General features: G+C 42.9%; 1 protein-coding gene across 1 annotated transcript in view; it reads right to left on the bottom strand.

The window, feature by feature from the left end:
• LOC120061723 (laminin subunit alpha-5-like) overlaps positions 1-20,242 on the bottom strand; it is a gene marked incomplete at its 3' end in the record, with an annotated part of 112,241 nt that extends 91,999 nt beyond the window's left edge. The window contains exons 1-2 of the mRNA XM_039011620.1: positions 19,706-20,242; positions 13,486-13,638 (exon numbers count right to left, since the gene is read on the bottom strand). Of these exons, the coding sequence (XP_038867548.1) occupies positions 13,486-13,638; positions 19,706-20,008 (456 nt within the window). The remainder of the gene's footprint in view (positions 1-13,485; positions 13,639-19,705) is intronic.
• Between the last annotated feature and the right edge of the window lie 262 nt (positions 20,243-20,504).

Genomic DNA, 20,504 nt, shown 5'->3' with positions numbered 1-20,504 from the left:
GAAACTATTGGATTGGCTGCCTTCAACCAATGACAGGGATCTATCTGGAACTGCATGTTGGATTGGCTGCCTTCAACCAATGACAGGGCTCTATCTGGAACTGCATGTTGGATTGGCTGTCTTCAACCAATGACAGGGCTCTATCTGGAACTGCATGTTGGATTGGCTGCCTTCAACCAATACCAGGGCTCTATCTGGAACTGCATGTTGGATTGGCTGCCTTCAACCAATGACAGGGCTCTATCTGGAACTGCATGTTGGATTGGCTGTCTTCAACCAATGACAGGGCTCTATCTGGAACTGCATGTTGGATTGGCTGCCTTCAACCAATACCAGGGCTCTATCTGGAACTGCATGTTGGATTGGCTGCCTTCAACCAATGACAGGGCTCTATCTGGAAGAGAAACACTCTTTAACATGCCACTTCAACACAGCTACAACCGGAAGTTACTTTTTCGTAGCAGGTTATGAGAACGAATGTAGCAGGTTAGGAGAATGAATGTAGCAGGTTAGGAGAACGAATGTAGCAGGTTAGGAGAACGAATGTAGCAGGTTATGAGAACGAATGTAGCAGGTTAGGAGAATGAATGTAGCAGGTTAGGAGAACTAATGTAGCAGGTTAGGAGAACTAATGTAGCAGGTTATGATAACTAATGTAGCAAGTTATGATAACTAATGTAGCAAGTTATGATAACTAATGTAGCAGGTTAGGAGAACTAATGTAGCAGGTTAGGAGAACTAACGTAGCAGGTTAGGAGAACTAATGTAGCAGGTTATGAGAACTAATGTAGCATGTTAGGAGAACTCATGTAGCAGGTTAGGAGAACTCATGTAGCAGGTTAGGAGAACTAACGTAGCAGGTTAGGAGAACTAATGTAGCAGGTTAGGAGAACTAACGTAGCAGGTTATGAGAACTAATGTAGCAGGTTAGGAGAACTAATGTAGCAGGTTATGAGAACTAATGTAGCAGGTTAGGAGAACTAACGTAGCAGGTTAGGAGAACTAGTGTAGCAGGTTAGGAGAACTAACGTAGCAGGTTAGGAGAACTAATGTAGCAGGTTATGAGAACTAATGTAGCAGGTTAGGAGAACTAATGTAGCAGGTTATGAGAACTAATGTAGCAGGTTAGGAGAACTAATGTAGCAGGTTAGGAGAACTAACGTAGCAGGTTAGGAGAACTAATGTAGCAGGTTAGGAGAACTAACGTAGCAGATTAGGAGAACTAATGTAGCAGGTTATGAGAACTAATGTAGCAGGTTATGAGAACTAATGTAGCAGGTTATGAGAACTAATGTAGCAGGTTAGGAGAACTAACATAGCAGGTTAGGAGAACTAACGTAGCAGGTTAGGAGAACTAATGTAGCAGGTTATGAGAACTAACGTAGCAGGTTATGAGAACTAACGTAGCAGGTTAGGAGAACTAACGTAGCAGGTTATGAGAACTAATGTAGCAGGTTATGAGAACTAATGTAGCAGGTTAGGAGAACTAACGTAGCAGGTTAGGAGAACTAATGTAGCAGGTTAGGAGAACTAATGTAGCAGGTTAGGAGAACTAACGTAACAGGTTAGGAGAACTAACGTAACAGGTTAGGATAAATAAGGTAGCAGGTTAGGATAAATAAGGTAGCAGGTTAGGATAATTAAGGTAGCAGGTTAAGAGAATTAGGTTAAGTTAGAAAAAGAGCTAGGGTTAGGGCTAGGGGGGACAATGTCCACCTAACCTGCTACGGAAATCACATGTTGCTGAATATAGAAATAGAATGAATAGAGGACACTATTCTATCCTCTACCCATCTATCTGACAGTCATATTAGAGGGCAGCACGTAGCCTAGCGGGTAGAGCGTTGGGACAGTAACTGAAAGGATACCCGTTGAATTCCCAAGCCGACAAGTTGCAAAAATCTGTCGACGTGCCTCATTGAGCAAGGCACTTCCCCCTAATTTGCTCCAGGAGTGTCATACTATTATCGTTGACTCTGTAAAACAACACATTTCACTGCACATTTTATTGACTGTGACAGTAAAAACATGTTTTTTTTCTCTTTGTTCTAAAACGCTCTATACACCAATTATTGTTTTTATCTGGATTAATTGCTTATGGTACTTTCATACGTGTGTAAAATATTACTGTTCTCAGATTCTTAATTCATAGATTTTAGATGTGTTTTGTTGCAAAACGCTATATATCCATTGTTCAGCTGAAATGGAATGTTCGTATCCTGTGTGTTTGACCGTGATATGTGGTTGTTTCAACTAGCTATCTTGGGATGAACGTACTAACTCTAAGTCACTCTGGATAAGACTATAATTCACTCTGGATAAGACTACTAGTCACTCTGGATAAGACTACTAGTCACTCTGGATAAGACTATAAGTCACTCTGGATAAGACTATAAGTCACTATGGATAAGACTACTAGTCACTCTGGATAAGGCTATAAGTCACTCTGGGTAAGGCTATAAGACACTCTGGATAAGACTATAAGTCACTCTGGATAAGACTATAAGTCATTCTGGATAAGACTACTAGTCACTCTGGGTAAGGCTATAAGACACTCTGGATAAGACTACTAGTCACTCTGGGTAAGGCTATAAGACACTCTGGATAAGACTATAAGTCATTCTGGATAAGACTACTAGTCACTCTGGGTAAGGCTATAAGACACTCTGGATAAGACTACTAGTCACTCTGGGTAAGGCTATAAGACACTCTGGATAAGACTATAAGTCACTCTGGGTAAGGCTATAAGACACTCTGGATAAGACTACTAGTCACTCTGGATAAGACTATAAGTCACTCTGGAAAAGGCTATAAGTCATTCTGGATAAGACTACTAGTCACTCTGGGTAAGGCTATAAGACACTCTGGATAAGACTACTAGTCACTCTGGATAAGACTATAAGTCATTCTGGATAAGACTATTAGTCACTCTGGGTAAGGCTATAAGACACTCTGGATAAGACTATAAGTCACTCTGGGTAAGGCTATAAGACACTCTGGATAAGACTACTAGTCACTCTGGATAAGACTATAAGTCACTCTGGATAAGGCTATAAGTCACTCTGGATAAGACTATACGTCACTCTGGATAAGACTATACGTCACTCTGGATAAGACTATAAGTCACTCTGGATAAGACTGTACGTCACTCTGGATAAGACTATACATCACTCTGGATAAGACTATAAGTCACTCTGGATAAGACTATAAGTCACTCTGGATAAGACTATAAGTCACTCTGGATAAGATCACCTGCACATACTGTAACTGACTAGAAGAAAACGAGGGAGAAAGAGAAAGCTGGAAAAGAGGGGAAGAAGCCATGACTGGAATGTGTACATGAGTCATTCATTATAAAGAGGGAGAGAGGGAGAGAGGTGTACATGAGTCATTCATTATAAAGAGGGAGAGAGGGAGAGAGGTGTACATGAGTCATTCATTATAAAGAGGGAGAGAGGGAGAGAGGTGTACATGAGTCATTCATTATAAAGAGGGAGAGAGGGAGAGAGGGAGAGAGAGAGAGAGGTGTACATGAGTCATTCATTATAAAGAGGGAGAGAGGGAGAGAGGTGTACATGAGTCATTCATTATAAAGAGGGAGAGAGGTGTACATGAGTCATTCATTATAAAGAGGGAGAGAGGGAGAGAGGGAGAGAGAGAGAGAGGTGTACATGAGTCATTCATTATAAAGAGGGAGAGAGGTGTACATGAGTCATTCATTATAAAGAGGGAGAGAGAGAGAGAGGGAGAGAGAGAGAGAGAGAGAGAGAGAGAGAGAGGAGAGAGAGAGAGAGAGAGAGAGAGAGAGAGAGAGAGGAGAGAGAGAGAGAGAGAGAGAGAGGAGAGAGAGAGAGAGAGAGGAGAGAGAGAGAGAGAGAGAGAGGAGAGAGAGAGAGAGAGAGGAGAGAGAGAGAGAGAGAGAGGAGAGAGAGAGAGGGGGGGGAGAGAGAGAGGGGGGGGGAGAGAGAGAGAGAGAGAGAGAGAGAGAGGGAGAGAGAGAGAGAGAGAGAGAGAGAGGAGAGAGAGAGAGAGAGGGGGGAGAGAGAGAGAGAGAGAGAGAGAGAGAGAGAGAGGAGAGAGAGAGGGGGGGGGAGAGAGAGAGAGAGAGAGGAGAGAGAGAGAGGGGAGAGAGAGAGAGAGACAGAGAGAGATAAGACAAATGGTTTGATAAAGAATGCAAAAATCTAAGAAATAAATTGAGAAACCTGTCCAACCAAAAACATAGAGACCCGGAAAACCTGAGTCTACGCCTTCACTATGGTGAATCACTAAAACAATACAGAAATACACTACGGAAAAAGAAGGAACAGCACGTCAGAAATCAGCTCAATGTAATTGAAGACTCCATAGACTCTAACCAATTCTGGGAAAATTGGAAAACACTAAACAAACAACAACACGAAGAATTATCTATCCAAAATGGAGATGTATGGGTAAACCACTTCTCCAATCTTTTTGGCTCTATAACAAAGAATAAAGAGCAAAAACATATACATGATCAAATACAAATCCTAGAATCAACTATTAAAGACTACCAGAACCCACTGGATTCTCCAATTACCTTGAATGAGTTACAGGACAAAATAAAAACCCTCCAACCCAAAAAGGCCTGTGGTGTTGATGGTATCCTTAATGAAATGATCAAATATACAGACAACAAATTCCAATTGGCTATACTAAAACTCTTTAACATCGTCCTTAGCTCTGGCATCTTCCCCAATATTTGGAACCAAGGACTGATCACCCCAATCCACAAAAGTGGAGACAAATTTGACCCCAATAACTACCGTGGAATATGCGTCAACAGTAACCTTGGGAAAATCCTCTGCATTATCATTAACAGCAGACTCGTACATTTCCTCAATGAAAACAATGTACTGAGCAAATGTCAAATTGGCTTTTTACCAAATTACCGTACAACAGACCATGTATTCACCCTACACACCCTAATTGACAACCAAACAAACCAAAACAAAGGCAAAGTCTTCTCTTGCTTTGTTGATTTCAAAAAAGCCTTCGACTCAATTTGGCATGAGGGTCTGCTATACAAATTGATGGAAAGTGGTGTTGGGGGTAAAACATACGACATTATAAAATCCATGTACACAAACAACAAGTGTGCGGTTAAAATTGGCAAAAAACACACACATTTCTTCACACAGGGTCGTGGGGTGAGACAGGGATGCAGCTTAAGCCCCACCCTCTTCAACATATATATCAACGAATTGGCGCGGGCACTAGAACAGTCTGCAGCACCCGGTCTCACCCTACTAGAATCCGAAGTCAAATGTCTACTGTTTGCTGATGATCTGGTGCTTCTGTCACCAACCAAGGAGGGCCTACAGCAGCACCTAGATCTTCTGCACAGATTCTGTCAGACCTGGGCCCTGACAGTAAATCTCAGTAAGACCAAAATAATGGTGTTCCAAAAAAGGTCCAGTCACCAGGACCACAAATTCCATCTAGACACCGTTGCCCTAGAGCACACAAAAAACTATACATACCTCGGCCTAAACATCAGCACCACAGGTAACTTCCACAAAGCTGTGAACGATCTGAGAGACAAGGCAAGAAGGGCCTTCTATGCCATCAAAAGGAACATAAATTTCAACATACCAATTAGGATCTGGCTAAAAATACTTGAATCAGTCATAGAGCCCATTGCCCTTTATGGTTGTGAGGTCTGGGGTCCGCTCACCAACCAAGATTTCACAAAATGGGACAAACACCAAATTGAGACTCTGCATGCAGAATTCTGCAAAAATATCCTCCGTGTACAACGTAGAACACCAAATAATGCATGCAGAGCAGAATTAGGCCGATACCCACTAATTATCAAAATCCAGAAAAGAGCCGTTAAATTCTACAACCACCTAAAAGGAAGCGATTCCCAAACCTTCCATAACAAAGCCATCACCTACAGAGAGATGAACCTGGAGAAGAGTCCCCTAAGCAAGCTGGTCCTAGGGCTCTGTTCACAAACACAAACACACCCCACAGAGCCCCAGGACAACAGCACAATTAGACCCAACCAAATCATGAGAAAACAAAAAGATAATTACTTGACACATTGGAAAGAATTAACAAAAAAACAGAGCAAACTAGAATGCTATTTGGCCCTAAACAGAGAGTACACAGTGGCAGAATACCTGACCACTGTGACTGACCCAAACTTAAGGAAAGCTTTGACTATGTACAGACTCAGTGAGCATAGCCTTGCTATTGAGAAAGGCCGCCGTAGGCAGACATGGCTCTCAAGAGAAGACAGGCTATGTGCACACTGCCCACAAAATGAGGTGGAAACTGAGCTGCACTTCCTAACCTCCTGCCCAATGTATGACCATATTAGAGAGACATATTTCCCTCAGATTACACAGATCCACAAAGAATTTGAAAACAAATCCAATTTTGATAAACTCCCATATCTACTGGGAGAAATTCCACAGTGTGCCATCACAGCAGCAAGATTTGTGACCTGTTGCCACAAGAAAAGGGCAACCAGTGAAGAACAAACACCATTGTAAATACAACCCATATTTATGCTTATTTATTTTAACTTGTGTGCTTTAACCATTTGTACATTGTTACAACACTGTATATATATAATATAACATTTGTAATGTCTTTATTGTTTTGAAACTTCTGTATGTGTAATGTTTACTGTTAATTTGTATTGTTTATTTCACTTTTGTATAATATCTACCTCACTTGCTTTGGCAATGTTAACACATGTTTCCCATGCCAATAAAGCCCCTTGAATTGAATTGAATTGAGAGAGACAGAGAGAGAGACAGAGAGACAGAGAGAGAGAGAGAGAGAGAGGGGGGGGGGGGGGGAGAGAGAGAGAGAGAGGGAGAGAGGAGAGAGAGAGAGAGAGAGAGAGAGAGAGAGAGAGAGAGGAGAGACAGAGAGAGAGAGAGAGACAGAGAGAGAGAGAGGGGGGGAGAGAGAGAGAGAGAGAGACAGAGAGACAGAGAGACAGAGAGAGATAGAGAGGGGGGGAGAGAGAGAGAGAGAGAGAGAGAGAGAGAGAGAGAGGAGAGAGAGAGAGAGAGAGGGGGGGAGGGAGAGAGAGAGAGAGAGAGACAGAGAGAGAGAGAGAGACAGAGAGAGAGAGAGAGAGAGGGGGGGGAGAGAGAGAGAGAGAGAGAGAGAGAGAGAGAGAGAGAGAGAGAGAGAGAGGAGATAACCACAACCTCCTCCATTTTTTCCCACTTTATTTTATTTTAGTAAATATTTTCTTAACTCTATTTTTCTTTAAACTGTATTGTTGGTTAAGGGCTTGTAAGTAAGCATTTCACGGTAAGGTCTACTACACCTGTTGTATTCAGCGCATGTGACTAATACAATTGTATTTTATTTTATTCATATTAAGCGAGCAGGTGTTAAGAAGCACGGCTTGGCAGGTCGTGTTTTGGACAAGGCGTGACTCGACCTTCGCCTCTCCCGAGCATGTTGGGGAGTTGCAGCGATGAGACGAGATATCAAAATGGGGAGAAAAAACATCTGAACCCTTCCTGTTAGAACCTTTACACAGAGGTTCCTGTTAGAACCTTTACACGGAGGTTCCTGTTAGAATCTTTACACAGGGGTTCCTGTTAGAACCTTTACACAGGGGTTCCTGTTAGAACCTTTACACGGGGGTTCCTGTTAGAACCTTTACACAGAGGTTCCTGTTAGAACTTTTACACGGAGGTTCCTGTTAGAACCTTTACACAGGGGTTCCTGTTAGAACCTTTACACATGGGTTCCTGTTAGAACCTTTACACAGGGGTTCCTTTTAGAACCTTTACACAGGGGTTCCTCGAATAACCTTTTCGGGGGGCGGGCGATGGGGGTTCCTCAAGGAACATTTTTGACCTGAAAAGGTTCCCCTTGTGTGACAATCTTTTGAACCACAAAAGATTATTCGAGGCTCCTTTACATCTAAGAGTGTACAGTGCACTGCTTTTGACCAGAGCCGCACAGGTCCTGGCCAAAAGTAGTGCACTAAATAGGGAATAGGGTGCCATTTGCAATACACATTAAGAGTGAGTAGTGAGATATATATTTTAAAAGTCCCATATCAATGCCAGGAAGCAGTGTTCCAAACAGTTTTTTTGCCCTGTTGGCGCCATGCCCTCTGCTGCACATGGCAAACAATGGCATACTTTAGTTAACAGTGTAACAGAGATAGAGAGAGAGAGAGAGAGACATATAGTAGAGAGAGAGAGAGAGAGAGAGAGAGAAAGGAAAGAGGAAGAGAAAGAGTGACAGAGAGCGAGAGAAAGAGAGAGAAAGAGAGAGAGAGAGCGAAAGAGGGAGGGAGGAAGAAAGAGAGAGAAAGAGAGAGTGAAAGAGAGAGAGAAAGAAAGCGGGGAAGTGACCCACACTACAGGAGAAGTAAACTAGGAAACCACAGACCATTACAGAGGGAGAAGTGCCTCACTGAACTTTCCCATATGGACATATCTTCAGTCATGGTTGGTTAGGGTCATATCACTCACAACAGAAGAGTATAAATGATCAAAGGTCAAAGGTATCAGGCTAAAAAGAAGCACTATACAGAAATCCCTCCTCCGTTTCCTGGTTGCTAAAACTCTAATACGTCGCCTAATTTCAGTTTATGTGACAAAATAAGCTAGTATAGTGAGATAGTATATAAGCTAGTATAGATAGTATAGAGAATCATTGTACCATCTAAACTGCTGTGGAATATATTTTCCATAACCTAAAATATAGTATTTTCAGCTTTTTGAAGCTTTTTTTTGTACAAAAAAACTAAAGCAAAAGAGGCAAAAAACTAAACTTAATAACGGGAAGCATAGAACAGATCTGCCACTTCTTAGACTGGCTTTCAAGTAGAATGAGTAGAATAACTCACATTTCTATGTGAAGTCAGTGGGGTTGCCGTAAAAGTGACATGTTGCTTTCACGTTTGTAGTGTCTTCCAGTGAACAACGAAACAAACCCAATCCGTCAATCTGTCAGATTTGCGATCCTGGCAATTTCGGGGTGTTCTCTGGTGTTCTCTGGTGTTCTCTAGTGTTCTCTAGTGTTCTCTGGTGTTCTCTGGTGTTCTCTGGTGTTCTCTGGTGTTCTCTGGTGTTCTCTGGTGTTCTCCGGTGTTCTCTAGTGTTCTCTAGTGTTCTCTGGTGTTCTCTGGTGTTCTCTGGTGTTCTCTGGTGTTCTCTAGAGTTCTCTAGAGTTCTCTGGTGTTCTCTGGTGTTCTCTAGAGTTCTCTGGTGTTCTCTAGAGTTCTCTAGTGTTCTCTGGTGTTCTCTAGCATTCTCTAGAGTTCTCTGGTGTTCTCTAGCATTCTCTGGAGTTCTCTGGTGTTCTCTGGTGTTCTCTGGTGTTCTCTAGAGTTCTCTGGTGTTCTCTAGAGTTCTCTGGTGTTCTCTAGCATTCTCTAGCATTATCTAGTGTTCTCTGGTGTTCTCTAGAGTTCTATGGTGTTCTCTAGAGTTCTCTATAGTTATCTGGTGTTCTCTAGTGTTCTCTAGAGTTCTCTGGTGTTAAGGGAGCGGGAGTTAATTTATCTGTGGTTCCTGGGCAGTTATACTTAGGTAAAGGGAGAGAGAGGTAATTTATCTGTGGTTCCTGGGCAGTTATATTTAGGTAAAGGGAGCGGGAGTTAATTTATCTGTGGTTCCTGGGCAGTTATATTTAGGTAAAGGGAGAGAGAGGTAATTTATCTGTGGTTCCTGGGCAGTTATATTTAGGTAAAGGGAGAGAGAGGTAATTTGTCTGTGGTTCCTGGGCAGTTATATTTAGGTAAAGGGAGCGGGAGTTAATTTATCTGTGGTTCCTGGGCAGTTATATTTAGGTAAGGGAGAGAGAGGTAATTTATCTGTGGTCCCTTCACAGGTTGGGACACATATCAGGTTAATTAACATTCCAAAGTCCTTCTTATCCTCTGGGGGGTCAAAAGACCCCACTGCATGTCTGGCTCTCTCTCCCTGTCTCTCTCTGTCTCTCTCTGTCTCTCTCTCTCTCTGTCTCTCTCTCTCTCTCTCTGTCTCTCTCTCTCTCTCTCTCGCTCTCTCTGTGAGAGAGACCTGTGGCAACAGGTCAAAAATCTTGCTGCTGTGAAGGCACACTGTAGTATTTCACCCAGTAGATATGGGAGTTTATCAAAATTAGATTTGTTTTCAAATTATTTGTGGGTCTGCGTAATCTGAGTGAAATATGTGTCTCTAATATGGTCATACATTTGGCAGGAGGTTAGGAAGTGCAACTCAGTTTCCACCTCATTTTGTTGGCAGTGTGCACACAGCCTGTCTTCTCTTGAGAGTCATGTCTGCCTATGGTGGCCTTTCTCAATAGCAAGGCTATGCTCACTGAGTCTGTACATAGTCAAAGCTTTCCTTAAGTTTGGGTCAGTCACAGTGGTCAGGTATTCTGCCACTGTGTACTCTCTGTTTAGGGCCAAATAGCATTCTAGTTTGCTCTGTTTTTTTGTTAATTCTTTCCAATGTGTCAAGTAATTATCTTTTTGTTTTCTCTCCCTCTCTCTCTCTAACTCTACCTCTCCCTTCCATCTCTCTCTCTCTCTCTCTCTCTCTCTCTCTCTCCCTGTCTCTCTCTCCCTGTCTCTCTCTCCCTGTCCTTCTCTCCCTGTCCTTCTCTCCATGTCCTTCTCTCCCTGTCCTTCTCTCTCTCCATGTCTCTCTCTCTCTCCCTGTCTCTCTCTCTCTCCCTGTCTCTCTCTCTCTCCCTGTCTCTCTCTCTCTCCCTGTCTCTCTCTCACTCCTTGTCTCTCTCTCACTCCTTGTCTCTCTCTCTCCCTGTCTCTCTCTCTCCCTGTCTCTCTCTTGCCTTGTCTCGCTTGACCTGTCTCGCTTGACCTGTCTCTCTCTCTCCCTGTCTCTCTCTTGCCTTGTCTCGCTTGACCTGTCTCTCGCGTGGGTGCTTCTAACTCAACACATAATCACTGACACACTCAACCGCACACACAAACTCGACACGCACAAACACCCGCCTGCACTGGACACGCACAAAGCCCCTTCCTGCTCGTCCACCTACATTCCTGCATTTGAGGGAAGGAAGAAAGACAGCCTAGAGAGGGACACCGTCCGTCTCAGCAGAATACAATGCTCTGAGAGTGGCACCGCGGCGACCATTGAAACGAGAAAAGCGACTAGACTAGAACAGTTGAAATTGTTCAAAGGAGAAGAACACATCAAAGACTCTTTAGAAGTGTTCAACTTTTTAACAAACGATTAGAGACGGTTCAGGTGAGACAGAGCAGAGACCTTTAGACGTGGTCAATGTGACAGAGCGGAGACCTTTAGACGTGGTCAATGTGCAGCTGTAAAAAATGGATCCCGTTGTTACTGTTTCCACTGTTTTCATTCGGAGTTGTGATCAATTTTAGCGTTAAGTTGTAATCAGAGAGAAACAGCCCATTGATTACAGTGATGTAATGATTCAATGTTACGAGACCCTGTCTTCACTCTGCAACACCAGCTAACAGGAGCAGCCGCCGCGACGTCACACTAACGTCAGAACACAACGGTGAAATGATGAGCGACACCTAGACTCAACAAAGCTGGTTTTATCACCGCAGCCCGAGAGTTATTAGAGTCCCGTGTGTGTGTGTGTGTGTGTGTGTGTGTGTGTGTGTGTGTGTGTGTGTGTGTGTGTGTGTGTGTGTGTGTGTGTGTGTGTGTGTGTGTGTGTGTGTGTGTGTGTGAGTTATTAGGGTACCATGGAGAGGTTCTCAGACAGAGCTCTAACTGTCTCTGTTTTTACTCCTCTCTCTCTGCTCCTCTCTCTCTCAGCTACTCTCTCTCTCAGCTCCTCTCTCTTTGCTGCTCTCTCTCTCTCTCTCTGCTCCTCTCTCTGCTCCTCTCTCTCTGCAACTTCCTCTCAGCTACTTTCTCTCAGCTACTCTCTCTCTCAGCTACTCTCTCTCTCAGCTCCTCTCTCTCAGCTCCTCTCTCTCTGCTCCTCTCTCTCTGCTCCTCTCTCTCTGCTCCTCTCTCTCTGCTCCTCTCTCTCTGCTCCTCTCTCTCTGCTCCTCTCTCTCTCTGCTGCTCTCTCTCTGCTCCTCTCTCTCTGCTCCTGTCTCTCAGCTCCTCTCTCTCAGCTCCTCTCTCTCAGCTACTCTCTCTCAGCTACTCTCTCTCTGCTCCGCTCTCTCTGCTGCTCTTTCTCTCTCTCCGAATATTTAATTAAGTTATAGGTGTTGTTTGGGGAATTTGTAAGAATATTCTTGTGATATTCACATAGGTTGTACAAAACATTCCGACAATGTTGCACAATGTTGCAAATAAGTCAGCTTTGTAACGTTCATATTGGTTTTAGGTGTAATATAATATCCAATTAATGTTCACACAACCCTTGACCTTGTCTTGGAGGTCCTCACAACATTACCACCACATTACCACAACATACCCTGACCATGTCTTGGAGGTCCTCACAACATTTCAGGAACATTTAGAACATGTTATATTTATATTTTATCACTAACATTACCACTAACATTACCACATCATTACCACTAACATTACCACATCATTACCACAACACTACCACATCATTACCACATCATTACCACAACATACCTTGACCATGTCTTGGAGGTCCTCACAACATTTCAGGAACATTTAGAACATGTTATATTTATATTTTATCACTAACATTACCACAACACTACCACAACATTACCACAACATTACCACCACATTACCACAATACTACCACATCCTTACCACAACATTACCACAACATTACCACAACATTACCACAACATTACCAGAACATTACCACATCATTACCACAACATTACCACTAACATTACCACAACATTACCACAACATTACCACAACATTACCACTAACATTACCACAACATTACCACTAACATTACCACTAACATTACCACAACATTACCACTAACATTACCACAACATTACCACTAACATTACCACAACATTACCACAACATTACCACACCATTACCACTAACATTACCACTAACATTACCACAACATTACCACAACATTACCACTAACATTACCACATCATTACCACAACATTACCACAACATTACCACATCATTACCAGAACATTACCACAACATTACCACAACATTCACGTGTGTATGTGTATGTGTGTATGTGTGTGCGCCCCAGTGTGTGTGTGTGTGCGCCCCAGTGTATGTGTGTGTGTGTGTGTGTGTGTGTGTGTATGTGTGTGTGTGTGTGTGTGTGTGTGTGTGTGTGTGTGTGTGTGTGTGTGTGGGTGTGTGTGTGTGTGTGTGTGTGTGTGTGTGTGTGTGTGTGTGTGTGCGCCCCAGTGTATGTGTGCGTGCGCCCCAGTGTATGTGTGTGTGTGTGTGTGTATGTGTGTGTGTGTGTGTGTGTGTGTGTGTGTGTGTGTGTGTGTGTGTGTGTGTGTGTGTGTGTGTGTGTCTGTGTGTCTGTGCGTGTGTGTATGTGTGTGTGTCTGTGCGTGTGCGTGTGCGTGCGCGTGTGTACATGTAAAGTATAATGTCTTACCTGTCCCAGGTCCAAGGTGACGTTGACCTCGTTGAACTCTGTGCTGCGGGAGAGAGGAGGGCTCTGCCACCACCGCTCTGTCCCGTCGATGGCATTGGTGATGGGATGTGCTCTGTCACTGTCCCCCATGGCGCACGTATCACAGTACTGGCCCTGAAGAACACAACAAATAGTAGGTTATAGATAGTATCGTATCATATAATATAGTATCGTATAATATATTTAATATATTGTACTTTAGTGTAGTATAGTTCAATATAGTATAGTATAATACATTGTAGTACAGTATAATATATTATAGCGTAGTATAATATAGTATACTACCATATAATATAGTATAGTATAATATAGTGTAGTTTAGAATAGTATAGTAGAATATAGTATAGTACCATATAATATAGTATAGTATCATATAATGTAGTATAGTATAATATATTGTAGTTTAGTATAGTATAATATAGTATAATATATTGTAGTTTGGTATAGTATAATGTAGTATAATATATTGTGGTATGGTATAGTATAATATATTGTAGTGCAGTATAATACATTGCAGTATAGTATAATATAATATAGTATAGTATAATATATTGTAGTATAGCATAGTATAATGTATTGTAGTATAGTATAATATATTGTTGTATAGTATAATATAGTATAATATATTGCAGTATAGTATAATATAGTATTGTATAATATATTGTAGTATAGTATAGTAAAATGTAGTGTAGTATAGTATAGTATAATATTTTGTAGTATGGTACAGTATAATATAATCTATTATAGTTTAGTATAATATATTGTAGTATAGTACAATATATTGTAGTATAGTATAATATTGTATTGCATAATATATTGTAGTATAGTACAATATATTGTAGTATAGTATAATATTGTATAGTACAGTATAATATATTGTAGTATAGTACAATATATTGTAGTATAGTATAGTATAATATTGTATAGTATAATATATTGTAGTATAGTATAGTAAAATATATGGTGGTATAGTATAATATATTGTAGTATAGCATAGTATAATATAGTGTAGTGTAGTATAGTTTAATATATTGTAGTATAGTACAGTATATTGTAGTTTGGTATAGCATAGTGTAATATAGTATAATATACTGTTGTATAGTATAATATAGTGTAGTTTAGTATAGTTTAATATAGTATAATATATTGTAGTATGGTATAATATGTTGTAGTATAGTATAATATAGTATAATATAGTATAATATATTGTAGTATAACATAGTATAATGTATTGTAGTATAATATAATATATTATACTCTGTATGATGACATTGGTGATTTTTTTATTTAACCAGGCAGGTATCATGGTTTTTTATTTAACTTGGTGCAGGTATCATGGTATTTACCCTGAGGATGCACAGACCAGTGAGTTCAGTGACTTAAGGGTTTAGAGAGGGAGAGGGAGAGAGAGAGGGTGAGAGAGAGAGAGAGAGAGAGAGAGAGAGAGAGAGAGAGAGAGAGAGAGAGAGAGCGAGAGAGAAAGAGAGAGAGAGAGAGAGAGAGCGCGATGGAAGGGAGAGAGAGAGGGAGAGAGAGAGGGTTAGAGAGAGCGACACATAGAAAGAGAGGGTGAGAAAGAGAGAGAGACAGAGAGAGGAGGAAGGGGAGGATCTCATGTTGAAACCATGGCAATAAGCACCGAGGCAGTAATGTGTACAGGGTGTGTGTCTGCATGAGGGGTGGATTCCAGTGAAAACACCCGTCCCCCGTCCCCCCCCTCGACCCCCACTCAGCTCACCTGCTGTTTTTAATTAACCCTTGTAGTATTAACATTCTGTATACTCCCCCTTGTCCTAAGGGTCAAAAAATGACACGCCTTCACTTAAAGCCCGAAAATAAAGCAGCTTAATTGAATTTTAAACCCTTAATCTATTTTGCGTGAAGAAACAACCTGTCGTTCATCACAAACTTTGTGAATATCTATGTTTTCCCTCGTCACAATACAGAAAGACTGCATTTAATCAGTGGACACCACTCGTTTCTATTACAACACACCTGTCATAATTGTTTTCTTCACTATAGTATAGGTTTATTATTATTGCTAAAGTTACTGCATAGGTGTAAACATATATTTGTTAGCAAGAGATAGCACTTGTTTAGCCTAAGAAAGTAGCAGAAATGTGCAGAAAGTAGTTTTGAAGGCATTTTATTGAAGGGAAACAATAACAGTCTTGAACCTTTTTGGAAACTTAATAATCTTTTTTAGAAATCTTTTAGTATTGACTGACTTCAATGTTGTTGCTAGGCAGATCACAAGACCAGTTACTCAGCTACGCCCCTCGATATATAAGAGAACAGAGTTGAGAGTTCCTCAGCTACGGAGGGTGGTGCTCATCAACGAGTTCCTCAGCTACGGAGGGTGGTGCTCATCAACGAGTTCCTCAGCTACGGAGGGTGGTGCTCATCAACGAGTTCCTCAGCTACCGAGGGTGGTGCTCATCAACAAGTTCCTCAGCTACCGAGGGTGGTGCTCATCAACGAGTTCCTCAGCTACGGAGGGTGGTGCTCATCAACGAGTTCCTCAGCTACGGAGGGTGGTGCTCATCAATGAGTTCCTCAGCTACGGAGGGTGGTGCTCACCAACGAGTTCCTCAGCTACGGAGGGTGGTGCTCATCAACGAGTTCCTCAGCTACGGAGGGTGGTGCTCATCAACGAGTTCCTCAGCTACGGAGGGTGGTGCTCATCAACGAGTTCCTCAGCTACCGAGGGTGGTGCTCATCAACGAGTTCCTCAGCTACCGAGGGTGGTGCTCATCAACGAGTTCCTCAGCTACGGAGGGTGGTGCTCATCAACGAGTTCCTCAGCTACGGAGGGTGGTGCTCATCAACGAGTTCCTCAGCTACCGAGGGTGGTGCTCATCAACGAGTTCCTCAGCTACGGAGGGTGGTGCTCATCAACGAGTTCCTCAGCTACGGAGGGTGGTGCTCATCAACGAGTTCCTCAGCTACGGAGGGTGGTGCTCATCAACGAGTTCCTCAGCTACGGAGGGTGGTGCTCATCAACGAGTTCCTCAGCTACGGAGGGTGGTGCTCATCAACGAGTTCCTCAGCTACGGAGGGTGGTGCTCATCAACGAGTTCCTCAGCTACGGAGGGTGGTGCTCATCAACGAGTTCCTCAGCTACGGAGGGTGGTGCTCATCAACGAGTTCCTCAGCTACGGAGGGTGGTGCTCATCAACGAGTTCCTCAGCTACGGAGGGTGGTGCTCATCAACGAGTTCCTCAGCTACGGAGGGTGGTGCTCATCAACGAGTTTAACGGAAATTCTGAAGTAGGACTAATATCTAGTCAACAACTCAGCAGTTGCTTGGTTCACAGCGCGCACGGCACAGGTTACTCACCCCCAGGAATGTCAAAACAGGAGGGAAAGAAAGGGGTACTTCTATAAAGGTTTGCATAATAAGACTAACAGTAGTGTGGGGGCTGTGCTTTGGCAAAGTGGGTGGGGTTTATATCCTGCCTGGTTGGCCCTGTCCGGGGGTATCGTCGGACGGGGCCACAGTGTCCTCCGACCCCGATCCTGTCTCAGCCTCCAGTAATTATGTTGCAATAATTTATGTGTTGGGGGGCTAGGGTCAGTCTGTTATATCTGGAGTATTTCTCCTGTTTTATCGCTGTCCTGTATGAATTTAAGTATGCTCTCTCTAATTCTCTCAGGACCTGAGCCCTAGGACCATGCCTCAGGACTACCTGGCCTGATGACTCCTTGGTGTCCCCAGTCCACCTGGCCGTGCTGCTGCTACAGTTTCAACTGTTCTGCCTGCGGCTATGGAACCCTGACCTGTTCACCGGACGTGCTACCTGTCCCAGACCTGCTGTTTTCAACTCTCTCTCTCTACCGCACCTGCTGTCTCTAACTCTGAATGATCGGCTATGAAAAGCCAACTGACATTTACTCCTGAGGTGCTGACCTGTTGCACCCTCGACAACCACTGTGATTATTAATATTTGACCCTGCTGGTCATCTATGAACGTTTGAACATCTTGGCCATGTTCTGTTATAATCTCCACCCGGCACAGCCAGAAGAGGACTGGCCACCCCTCAGAGCCTGGTTCCTCTCTAGGTTTCTTCCTAGGTTCTGGGCCTTTCTAGGGAGTTTTTCCTAGCCACCGTGCTTCTACACCTGCATTGCTTGCTGTTTGGGGTTTTAGGCTGGGTTTCTGTACAGCACTTTGTGACATCAGCTGAAGTAAGAAGGACTTTATAAATACATTTGATTTATTGATTGATTGATGAACAACTTTTTAGTTAGTTATAGGCATTAAGTTCATTTTTTAAAAACTAGCCTTGTTTTATCCAAGCAGGTAAAACCCCACTGGGCACAAACTGGTTTAATCAACGTTGTTTCAACAACGTATTGTGACGTGGAATCTTTGTGGAAAATACATTGGATTTGAAAAAAGCAATCAACTGTTGTTTTTTAGGGTGGAATTTCAACCACAGGATTATGTCATCATTCTAACCAATTTTCAACACAGACAAACCTTTTGTATAAAATATGTTGAATTTTTACCTTTGAAACAACATCAGATTTTCAACATTATGTATCTATATTATCCACATTCAGAAGAAAAATAACTTCAGGCTGGGTAGCACCCCCTACTGGAGAGTTGATCTATCTACAGCACCTCCTACTGGAGAGTTGATCTATCTACAGCACCTCCTACTGGAGAGTTGATCTATCTACAGCACCTCCTACTGGAGAGTTGATCTATCTACAGCACCTCCTACTGGAGAGTTGATCTATCTACAGCACCTCCTACTGGAGAGTTGATCTATCTACAGCACCTCCTACTGGAGAGTTGATCTATACAGCACCTCCTACTGGAGAGTTGATCTACCTACAGCACCTCCTACTGGAGAGTTGATCTACCTACAGCACCTCCTACTGGAGAGTTGATCTACCTACAGCACCTCCTACTGGAGAGTTGATCTATCTACAGCACCTCCTACTGGAGAGTTGATCTACCTATAGCACCTCCTACTGGAGAGTTGATCTACCTACAGCACCTCCTACTGGAGAGTTGATCTACCTACAGCACCTCCTACTGGAGAGTTGATCTATCTACAGCACCTCCTACTGGAGAGTTGATGTACCTACATTACAGCACCTCCTACTGGAGAGTTGATGTACCTACATTACAGCACCTCCTACTGGAGAGTTGGTCTATCTACAGCACCTCCTACTGGAGAGTTGATCTATCTACAGCACCTCCTACTGGAGAGTTGATCTATACAGCACCTCCTACTGGAGAGATGATCTATCTACAGCACCTCCTACTGGAGAGTTGATCTATCTACATTACAGCACCTCCTACTGGAGAGTTGATCTAACTACAGCTATTCAATTGGTCTCCCATCCAGAGTTTTAACCAAGCTTTAAAATGTGTCACTGACTTCAACCAATGTGCTAACGATCATTGTGACAACGATCATTGAGAGAGATCTCTTAATAACTAAATCTATTCATTGTTGCTAGCAAAGTCATTTTAACAGAGCAAATGAAATTCTCTGAGAGAATGTTTGAATTTTTAAAGCACATTTCTTGCTATTCTACACATTTTGCCATGAGGCCGGGAGAACATTTATCAGTTTACAGCTGATTTCCTGTAATTTTAAACATTTTGCCATGAGGCCGGGAGAACATTTATCAGTTTACAGCTGATTTCCTGTAATTTTAAACATTTTGCCATGAGGCCCGGAGAACATTTATCAGTTTACAGCTGATTTCCTGTAATTTTAAACATTTTGCCATGAGGCCCGGAGAACATTTATCAGTTTACAGCTGATTTCCTGTAATTTTAAACATTTTGCCATGAGGCCCGGAGAACATTTATCAGTTTACAGCTGATTTCCTGTAATTTTAAACATTTTGCCATGAGGCCGGGAGAACATTTATCAGTTTTACAGCTGATTTCCTGTAATTCTAAACATTTTGGTAATTGGCGTATGACCTGTTCATATGCTATCTGGGGAAAGGGTGGGGGCCGACCGACCTCCAGGTTTTTGTATTTTATTATTTTGGGTTGGGGGCCGCCAGAGGCCGTGGGGCCACCCGCATTACAGGGGCTGCTAGGGTGTGTTGTACACCATTGAACCACGTTGAAATGAGGTGCTGTGCCCAATGGATTAGCCTATAATAACAAAGACAGGTTGCATAAAATATAGCTCAAGTTCTTACTTGGATAGTTTGGCTCTGGTGACTCGGGTCCCCTGACACTGGCCCCCCGACCAGCTTGCAATACAAGTCGTGTATCGACCTTCCATTGTCCCCCTCTCCGCAGGTCGCCGTCGCCGTGATTTTGGTCCCTTCCGCCAGGTTAAAATAAGGTGGATGCAGGTTGTAGCCATTCACCCCGTTGGTGGGCACTTCCTGGCCCTGCGCCGAGAGGCCGCAGATTAGGGGGTATAACAGCAGCAACGCAAACTGTGTAGGGCCGCCAGCCGCCGGGGATACAGTCCCCAACACCAGTCCCCTCGCCATCTTCACCTGTCGGCGCTCTAACTCTGCGGTTCGTTAGATAAATAGGCGACTAGGCTACAACGGACAAACTAATAGAAATGTTCAAGAAAAGAACAGCCGATATTATAATCTTACTGTGTTGTTACAAAGTAGGCTACCATCGGAGTTATAGCAATATAACAAACGATATAAATTAGAGTTGAACTCCGAATCGTTGCGCGGTGAAGAAGTGCAGAACAGTCGATGCGCTCTGCTGTTGCTGTTGCGGCTGTGTATCTCTCGCTCGGGCGGGCACCTAACTATCTGTGCTCTGTTCTCTCTCCCTCCCCTAACTCTCCCAATTCAATTCCCTCTCTCTTTCTGCCCTTAGTGGCTGAACGAGGTAGCTCACCGCAAAGGTTGACTGGCTCAAATAAAATAAAAGTGTATTGGGTCGCGTACACAGATGTTATAGCGGTTGCAGCGAAAAGCTCCCCAACGGTGCAGTAAAATGTAAATATACACAAATAATAATAAA

This window comes from Salvelinus namaycush, chromosome 16 (genome assembly GCF_016432855.1).
Source record: "Salvelinus namaycush isolate Seneca chromosome 16, SaNama_1.0, whole genome shotgun sequence".
NCBI classification, from domain to species: Eukaryota; Metazoa; Chordata; class Actinopteri; order Salmoniformes; family Salmonidae; genus Salvelinus; species Salvelinus namaycush.
The sequence above is the reverse complement of the archived record's forward strand: the minus strand, read 5'-3'. Positions and strand labels throughout refer to the sequence as shown.